Consider the following 9,647-nt stretch of genomic DNA (forward strand, 5'->3'; position numbering starts at 1 on the left):
CAAAGGGTTAATCAAGTTTTATTTATAAGAACAAACAAACAAAAAAACACTGAGGAAAATAAAGTCTAAGAAGCAAGGTTTCACTTCCATTGAACTTTTGCACTGAGATCCTAAACCTACAACTGGGACCCTTTAGTTACAAATTTACTATTTTCAGGTATAAGCTTTTGTGGGCACACAGGTTCATTATATCTGAACAAGTGTGCATGCACACAAAAGCTTATATCTTGAATAAAACTTTCTGGGTCTTAAAGGGTGCCACTAGATCTACCTGATGTTTGTTTACTTGAAAACAAGTCACTTCCTCCTGTTGGCTTTTTACCTGAACCAAGAGAGAGGAAGAGGATGGGTACAAAAGTACTGTAGACGTGAAGTGTCTCCGTTTTGCTTTAAAACGCCTCTGAAATCCTATGAAGAACTTACACGTCTGAGTAAATCAGGGGTCTAATTCTCATGGCGGTAGTTGCATATTAGGACAACACAGGCTGTGGTTTTCAAGCATTTGCACTCACCAGTCCCACCAAATTCCTTAAGGACTTGCTGCAGGGTTTGTAAAAGTCTTTCCTCGTCATCTCTTCGCATGTACATTAGATTTTTTTTTCTAAGCGCGAGAAAACAAAATTAGACTCCAACTCATGTTTAAGAATCAAACGCCACACGCAAGAGTACACAAATGTGTTTCAATTTCATATAAAATGTTTGTCAGCTGCACATTAAAATAAACTTCGCAATGCTTCCTAGTAAGCGTGCTTAGGATTTGCAACCTTTGTTGTTGTTGTTCAGTCCCAAAGTCGAGTCCGACTCTTCGCGACCCCATGGACCAGCTCCCGCCAGGCCCTCCTGTCTTCTGCCGTCCTCTGAAGTTGGCTCAATTTCATGTTCGTTGCATCGATGACACTGTCTAACCATCTCATCCTTTGCCGTCCCCGTCTTCTTTGACCTTCAATCTTTCTGAGTTATAATCGAATAAGGAAAACAGGTTACAATAAACATAATTTTTCCCCAGGATTTTGGAAGCGGCAGATTTCGGTTTTCTGTTACCGTTGTCTGGTTTTATTAGCGTTATTATATCCCTCTCGCTGCAACCTTTCGCGAACACGAGCGCAAAACCACCCCACAGGCTTTCCTTCCGGCTACCGACTCTATGGCACACGCCTCCTCTATAGTTCAGCAACTGGGTTTTCCTTTCACGTGACGTCTGAGAGCCCAATCACTTCCTTTTTCCGGTGCCCTTGGGTTTGAGGAGGAGAAGCAGAAGAATACGAAGAAGAGGGGGAAGTGGAAGGATTCAAGATGTTTCGGAACGCTTTGGTAGGTTGGTTAGGCGTGAGATGTTTGAGCGGAGGGAAGAAGAAAACAAAAAAACTCAGACTCGGGGGGTTAGAGGGGTTTGACTGTTGGAAGCGGCCGTGAAGGCGGAGAGGAGGGAAATACTGTGGAACGGACTCAGTGGCGGCGGCGGCATTTAGAAAGGGCGGGTGATCCCGCCTCGCCCTTGTGCGGCTCCCTGAGAGCCGGGGACCCTCGCAGCCCAGGTCTTTCTAAGCCTGTGCGTCTCTCTATGGTCGAGGATTGGGCTGTAAAGTACCGCCGTCTTGAGGAAGGATAAGCAGCGCTGATGGAGGGAAGAAGCTGTGGGGAGGCTGAAGATGTTCTGAGAAGAAGGGCGCGATCGTGCCTTTTGTTCCCAACAGAGGCAGTGCCTTGTATTTAGAAAATGTATATGTCGCCTTTCCAAAGAGCTGCTAGAAGAGGCGGCATGCAAGAAGACTCTCATTCGTTTCTTTTTCTAGCACTAACTTTTGCAAACGTCAGAACCTGATTATTTTCTTTATCCCTGCTCCCCCCAGCACCTTTTAAAAAAGCATTATTGATGGGAACGTGCTCTTATTTTAGTTGGTTTTTGTATTATGTAACTATTGTTTTTGAATTTTACTTTGGACCACTTCCCTTCCCTTGTATAATCTACATCATTTGGTTGTTTTACTTTTGAGTAGGAATAATGTTTCCAAACTCCTTGTGGCCTGGGTGGAAGGTAATGGTTTGTTTGCTTATACTGCTGTCAAAGCTTTGGGGATGGATCTTTCTTTCAGGTACTTTCTCTGTTTACTACCCCCAGTCAAGCATATCAGACTTTTGACCTTTCCCTGAGTTGGACCATAAAGGGTTGCATGTGTCAAAAGCTGATTTCAGATGGGGGCAGAGTGATTCGCATGGGATTGCACTCACAACCTCATGATAGGGCAAAGGGAAACCCACCCAGCCAGGGCAGGAAGAATTAAAAAATCTGAACATAGCATCTGTGGACAGAAGGGACCACAGACTCTGGCACAAAAAGAGAACTCGAGTAGTAGATTGCTGAAAGTATCAATACAAACAAAAAGCATTTGTTTTAATGTATCCAGAGCAGGTAATTAGACAGAGAAGCAATTGGGCCTTTGGATAACCAAGGAATAAAAAGATTGCTAAAGGAAGATAGTGAGATGGCAGAGAAGCTAAATTCTTTTTATCTGTGCTCACTGTGGAAGTGTGGGGCATGTACCAATGCCACAGCCATTATTTTCATGAAGGGAGTCTGAAGAACTGAGTTAGATTGATGTGATGAGAGATGTAGATGTATTGGGGAAATTAAAAAAAATAGATAACTTTCCAGGTCCTGATGTTGGTCCTCTAAAGTAACTGGCCACTGTCTGGGACAGGAGCCTAGGCTAAGTGGGTGACTGATCACTGTCTGACCCAGCAGGCTTGTTCTTATATTCCTGATAAGCAAAATTTTATTTTCCAACAAAGTATCATCATCAATAAGGCTGCATCATGATCCTAAGATTAGCATTCTGCAATTCTGTAAATAGCAAAAGGAGCAGCATGTTTTGTACCTAGGCCAGAAGCTGCCTCCTAGGAGGTAAACACAGTCTTTTGTCACATATTCAGCAATCTGGCAGTGAAGTCTTGGGGATCCTGTACTGCTTATAACAACTGCAGTTCAAATAGACAAGTACAGTTCAGTTGCATCTTTTTCCTTGTAAGGGTGTACTTGCAATTTTTATTATAGAAATTTAAGATATTTATACTGTTAAATTCCATAAATATGCCAAATTGGACAATTTTATGTGCTAAGTTGTAGATGACATATTTTGTTAAATCAGTAACGTTTGGGTTTCACAAGAAAGTAAATATTGCACATATTTTCCCCTGGAAATAAAACGAGGAGGAAAAGTTTCCTTTCATGGCTTCAAAATTTCTGGAAGTTTTACCTCTCTAAATGATATACATTTTTAACCAGATAAAATGTCTGTTTAGAAAGCGTTTCAGTTATTCAAAAGAGAATAGTCCATTGGGGTTTTCTTAAGCGCTCCCCCAAACTTACTTTTTTCTTGTTGGAAAAATAGGGAGGAAAGTGTCTTCAGAAAAATACATGTCCCTGAAATTTTCTGGATTTTCTTTTGGACCATTGCATGTAATCTCATGGCAGGTCCTCAGCATAAACTGCATTATTCACTGATGCAGTACAGGGGCACTAGTGATGGTTTGAAAAAGATTGTTATAATTGTGGCTGCAGGTTTTATCATCATGCACTGTGGTTCATACTGAGATCTAATGCAGAGATAACATTGCCATATTGCCTATTTGTATGTCTTCATTGGAATTTTCACTATCTATAATTAGCTCCAGCCATAGTATTTGATGTATTTTCAAGTAGGTGTGCACAAATATGCAGCTTTAAAAAAATTAAATACTTGTGTTCTTGTTGTAGGCTCTTCGAAGTATTTTCCAGAGAAGCATAAGTACTGCCTCACGCAGGCAGTTTAAAAATAGGGTTAAAGAACACCAGAAATTTTTCCAGGTAATTGGTTGTTTCTGCCTTGAGAATACACGGCTCCATATTCTCTCTAACTTTTATCTTTGTTTTACATTTGCTCCCTTTTTACAAAACATGAATTGATGGTGGTATGGACTTTGGTGTGTGAAGATGTTTAATACGGCTTACTGATCTGATGGTAATAAATACGTTCTTGACTTTATGCTTTAAGGCTGTAGAGCCTGATTGCTAAATGATGGCTGCTTATTTGATTAGCAATGCTAAAAGTTGTTAAACCCAGTTGCCTATCTATATGTGTAAATGGTTCATCTTTAAAAAGGGCTAAGTTGCTTTAGTGGGTCATGAGTCATTGCCCCATTTGCTGATACTTAAAATATAACTTTTATTGAAAGGACGTTCTGGTAAAAAATGTTAACTGCAATAAACTAATATGTTAAATAGTCCTAGAAGGACTTTCTCTGAGGGAAGAAGTAAGTCTCCTTAGTCTCTGGAGTTCTACTCACAAGGTCCTGGAAGGCCTGAATATTTTTTTCTGGGTGGGGGCAGGTACAGAGTGTCCCAGCAGAGTCTGTGCTGAGGCAGGCCCCTCAGAGAAGTGTTTGTTCTTTAAAGGCTCACAGCAGAAGTCCTAGATAAGGGGAGAAACAAAAGGACCGCTTTTTTGGCAGCCAGCTTCTCAGCCAGTCCACAGGTTGTCTCCTTCTCTGGAATAACTATTCTTCTACAGGATAAATCCAGCACCATTGCAGAAAAACACCGTGCCTTTCTCCTTCCTCTGTTAGAGTTCATCTGCCCTTTTTTTCTGTTTATTTGTTTGTTTGTTTGTTTGTTTATTTAAGGCATTTTTACCCCGCCCTCCCCGCAAGCGGGCTCAGGGCAGGCAGTCCTTCACAAAACCTCTTTAGAAATTGCCTCCTGCTTCGTGGCAGTGTTTCTAATCCTGGACTTTTTATGCAGGCAAAAACTGAATAGAATGTTTTAATATGAATTATTTTTCAAAGGCTTACTTATGCTAACAATGCAAAGGTGTACGAAAGATACAACAATAGTATTATTTACTATTAATTATTGTTTATTTAATTTATACCAACAATAGTAAAAGACAGATTAACACCTGCTATTAATAGTTTACCTGACTAGTTCTACTCTGTGCCAAACTGGATAGAAAATTGCTTATAATTGAACTTGTGTATTAGTAGTAGACCAGAGTCTACTTACCATTTTAGGCTATTATGAACCAGTATACTTAATAATAAAAAACATTATGTTGCTAAATGTCTGAGGCACTGAATGACCCAGTTAAGTCTGACATTATTATTTTAAGATGGTCTCACTTTTTTCTTGATAGCTAATCTCTTGCTTGGTTTAACACTTTGCAATCTCACTCCTGGGGAGGAAAAGCCCTCCATTAATACAGCATTTAGCAAATCGGGGCATATGATCCACATGATCAGCTGTAACCTGTCTCTGATGTTGTGAGCATGAAACATAGGACAGACAGTCCCAAAAGCTTAACCAAAATAGGTTGCATATTTAAAACAAACCAGATGATTAAGCGTTACAAAACTATTTTATAAAAGTCTACAGAGTCTAGTTCCTCACAGAAACTTTGCAGACTATCATTCATAGCCATTAGGGGGCTCTTACCCTCATAGATTATGCAGTTTCGAGGACATGTGAACCATGTAAATTTGTTAGCTTTTTAGTTAAAAGTCCTGGCATTTTGGTTTGAGAACCCCGGAGCTTGCAGGTTACTTTCCAAAGGGCAGATAATCTTTAGAAGGTGGGTTGGATTTGGCTTTTGTAATATTGCAGCTAAATTATAGAAGAGTGGCACTGACATCGCTGTAGATAAGACAAACTAATGCATGTATTCTGTGTTCCTCTTTGTTGGTAGGAAGATAATGGCCTTCCAGTGTACCTCAAAGGTGGAGTAAAAGATGTACTGCTGTATCGATTAACTATGACGCTTTGTGTTTTTGGTAAGCTTTAACAACATACAGGAGTTAAGCAGTTTCATTCTTCTCTGGTATTTCACTCATACTTTTTAACAGATGAAGCACCTGCTCAGCTGCATAAATCTCAGACAAGAACCTGGACACTCTCTGCTGGCTGTTTTTTGAGCTGTAAAAATATGTGATTGGCTCCAACAAAGTACTAACAGGAGTCACTTGCTGAAGCAGATCTTTCATGCTTTCCCCAGCAACCTCATAAAAGCTGCTGCTGGCAGCTGCAGAACCTGCATGGCTGGGAGCTGCCATAAGGAAGAGTAGCTGGGCAAAATTGCCTCATCTTGCTTTAGCACCAGTGGCACCAATAGAAATGTTACTAGTAGAATGGAAAGATGGAGGCCACCTGACCCAGTTCTCACTGGCCATTGCAGCCTCCTGAGTGCATTGTCTTTTTGCCCAAAGAGGTTCTGTGACTTCCAACATCGGAGGGGGCACATTTGTAGGAATGAACACGCTTGTGTTTTGTAGGATCCACTTGGCATTAACTTAGTTCTTGACAGAGTTTATATTTTGTATTCATTTTTTATATCTTAAAATGCTTACTAACTTAGTTCTGCTTGTTGGTAGCATTTTTTATCAGCTATACTTCCTTGGCTTGTTCTACATGTAATCTTGTAAGCATGCTTATTACCTAATTCTCATCCTGTTCTTTAAAAAGCTGTCAGAGACCTACAGAAAGTAATGGTGAGGACTGGGCTGTTGGGCAGAAATACACTATACTGGTCCCATATTACTCTTTTCTCATATCAGCCTTTGGGTGGATGCAAATCTAAAGATGCTCAAGGTTACATTTAATTCAGTTGCTTAAAAATGCTGAGATTCTTCCAGGTTTTCAGTTAAAGTTTGTCTGCTGTAACTTGTCGCTACTATACCTGTTTCATTTAAATATTTGAGTAAATATCTTAAAGGCTCAAGAGAGTTTAGCATTAAAAATGATTTGCTGAAGATGTTAAAAAAAAACAGAAACTTTAGCAGAAATTCTAGAATGGAAGCTGAAGTAAAAATTGAGATTCTAGAATAGTATACTTGAAGCTCTTTAAATACCAACTTTTTTCAAATGCTCAGAGGAGGAGGACAAACCCTGTGTATATCATTTCCAGAAGAGAGTATGCTACTAAGAATTTATGATCAAAGAAAGTATCTCCTTAAAATCTGTCCTAATGTTATGTCTCTTTTTTTCAGGAACAGGGTACCTATTTTATGAACTCTACGTGGCTTCTATGCCCAAGAAATAGAAATGACTCCAGGATGCTTCTTGCTGTAGTTTTGCTTTCTCCCATTCCATTACACTCTTCAGGGACCTTCTTTGTTCTTGTCCTATATGATTAATGTTCTGGGATCAATATTTATTGAGCTGTGCTATTGAAAACTACAGTCAATAAAGCAGTTTTACATTGCTGTGAAGTGGTCTGTCAATATACTGGATATGTTTGAATCTTCTATTTAAAGAGTTGATATAAATGTTTACTGGGAACTGCTGTTTCATTCTAAGAACTATTAGGTTCACAAAAGGAGTCCTCAGCATAGGTGAACCTATTCTTCTTACTTGTCTCAAAAAGGCACAAACACACTTTAAGTAGGTTGAAGGTGAAGCTTGCTTCCTGCCAACAGAGAGACAGTTCTGCAAGTATTTCTTCCTTCCCCTTGCCAACCAGCACACCATGCCCAGCGCTATATGTAGGAATTCCCTCATCCCACGGTAGTTTCACAGGATGTGGTAGGCTGCAGTGGAAGTAAGTATTTTGGTCCCAACCCAACAATTCTAAATGAGTTGAAGAATTCTGTTTCACATCTTTTAGTTTTCCTAGATTCATAGTCTTGTATTTACTTGAAAGGAAGGTGGCCCTGAATGTAAGATGACCCTGCCTTAATGTTATATACCAAAACCTTTTCTTTATAAATGAATTTTTTTTTATTTTCTCTCAAAAGGGTGGGATACAGAAGGAGAAAAAGGGGTAGGGGAAAAACATAGATTCATCAAATTTGTAAAGTATTATGAATTATTATGTACAAGTAAAATCAGATATATTACCAAATGTATTACATATCTATATATCTAATACCGAAGTCGCCCCCTGCGTGCGGATACTTATTTCCGCACATCGGGGGCACCTGGGGGGGAGGGAGATGTTTGTGCACACTTGGGGCAGTCCCTGTAAAAAAATATCGGGAGGGATACTTAAATCCCCCCAAAAGCGCAGGGAATGCTCTGCAGCCGGCCCCGCCGCCGCTTCGGGGGGGGGGGAAGACCAGCGAGGCATGGCGGCTGCAGCCGCTTGGGCCTCGCTTTGGGGGGGAGACCAGCGAGGCACCCTCGCTTCGGAGCGGGGGGGGAGATCGAGCCAGGGGGTGGAGGGGGGGGGAGGAGACGGGGGGAACCGGCGGGATGGGGGGGAACTTACCTCCTGCTGCTTCCTCCTCTTCCTCATAGGTGTGGAGCTCCCTCCCCCCCCCCGCGAGTATTGCGGGTCCTGCCCCTTGTTTCCATTATAAAAGCAAACAGTAAATCTTGAATATTACAGAATTACAACATTTGGGATAGATTCTCTCTTTAAAGAATAAACAGAAACTTTCCTAAGGTTAACAATAATCTATTAACGATAACGGAAATTATATCTTTAACAATTAAACACACTTTTATACTAAAATTAAATCATTGTAAAAACCTTATAATCAATATCTTCCATCACCTTTAATCTGATATTCAGATAATTCCAAATCTTAAAAGAAAGAAAGTGATTTCCATAGTATGTATGATAAACTTGCCATTTCTGCTGAAATTCTTTCAGTGGTCTTTTGTTTATATAATTGGTTAATTTTGCCAGTGTTGCATACTCAGCTAGTTTTTCTTTCCAGATCTCCTTCGTGGGATAGTCTTCTTCCATTTCATTACAAATATTACTCTGGCAGCTGTTAACATATATCTAAATAGGTCTTGTGAGGTTCTGTCTATATTGTCTGTTAAGATTCCCAGTAACATAGTCTCTGGTTTCATCGGGAATTTGATTTTTTAAATATTTTGAACTTTTTCACATATATTTTTCTAGTATCTTTTTGTCTTGTTGCAAGTCCATCACATATGATAAAAGATGCCATTTTTTTTACATTTCCAACAAGCCCCTTTGTAGTTCTTATCCATCTTTGCAATATCTTGGAGTGATGTACCATTGATAAAACATCTTGTACCAGTTTTCCCTTAGTGCTTGACTGGCTGTAAATCTAATACCTTTAGTCCATAGATTTTCCCAACATTGAAACTGTATTTTCTCTCCAAAAGTTTGTATCCATTTAATCATGCAGGGTTTAATCTATTCTTCAGAATCATATTGAAGCAATAACTTGTAAATTCATCTTAATAAATGGTCTTTAGATTGTGAGACAATCTTTTCAAAATCCATCAGTTCATTGATAACCTCTCTATTGGTGAAGATATCCTTTTTTAATCTAGAAGCAATTTGAAAGTATATCCACCATTGTATCACCTTTCCTTCTTTAAATCTTGCCACATCTTGATACCACCTTGAGAGTTTATCATGTCACCATAAGTTATAAAATCATTGTTTTCCCTTGTATAATTGCCATAGTAAGGATCTATTGGTGACATTATTAATGGAATTGTGGAGCTGATTCTCTTTCATAGCATTTCCCAATTTTAAAATAAGATGTCTCTGATTATATGTCTTTTATCTTGTGTTTTGATTTTTGATATAGATTTTTTAATCCACAGATAGCTATGTAGTCCATAAGATTTGAAGATTCTAATTTTATCAATCTTTCATTGGGACTTCTGATCCAATCTGATATTCAAACTAGCC

General features: G+C 39.4%; 1 protein-coding gene across 2 annotated transcripts; it reads left to right on the plus strand.

The window, feature by feature from the left end:
* Window positions 1–1,232: 1,232 nt before the first annotated feature.
* On the plus strand, window positions 1,233–7,230 carry LOC107108975 (cytochrome c oxidase subunit 7A2, mitochondrial). 2 transcript variants are annotated; one of them, XM_015409538.1, is made up of 4 exons: window positions 1,233–1,311; window positions 3,755–3,844; window positions 5,718–5,802; window positions 7,015–7,230. In XM_015409538.1, the coding sequence occupies exons 1-4, from the start codon at window positions 1,294–1,296 to the stop codon at window positions 7,065–7,067; spliced, it is 246 nt and encodes an 81-aa protein (XP_015265024.1). In that variant the 5' UTR covers window positions 1,233–1,293; the 3' UTR covers window positions 7,068–7,230. The 2 variants fall into 2 exon arrangements, with proteins under 2 accessions (XP_015265024.1, XP_015265023.1); XM_015409537.1 differs by lacking the exon at window positions 5,718–5,802 and having other exon boundaries at window positions 7,015–7,228.
* The last annotated feature ends 2,417 nt before the right edge of the window (window positions 7,231–9,647 follow it).

This window comes from Gekko japonicus, unplaced genomic scaffold (genome assembly GCF_001447785.1).
Source record: "Gekko japonicus isolate JY-2015 unplaced genomic scaffold, Gekko_japonicus_V1.1 scaffold1213, whole genome shotgun sequence".
Taxonomy (NCBI): Eukaryota; Metazoa; Chordata; class Lepidosauria; order Squamata; family Gekkonidae; genus Gekko; species Gekko japonicus.

Coding starts and splice junctions, on each gene's coding strand:
- LOC107108975 (XM_015409537.1), top strand. Junction 3,845..7,014: donor AACACCAGAAATTTTTCCAG/GTAATTGGTTGT, acceptor TCTTTTTTTCAG/GAACAGGGTACCTATTTTAT.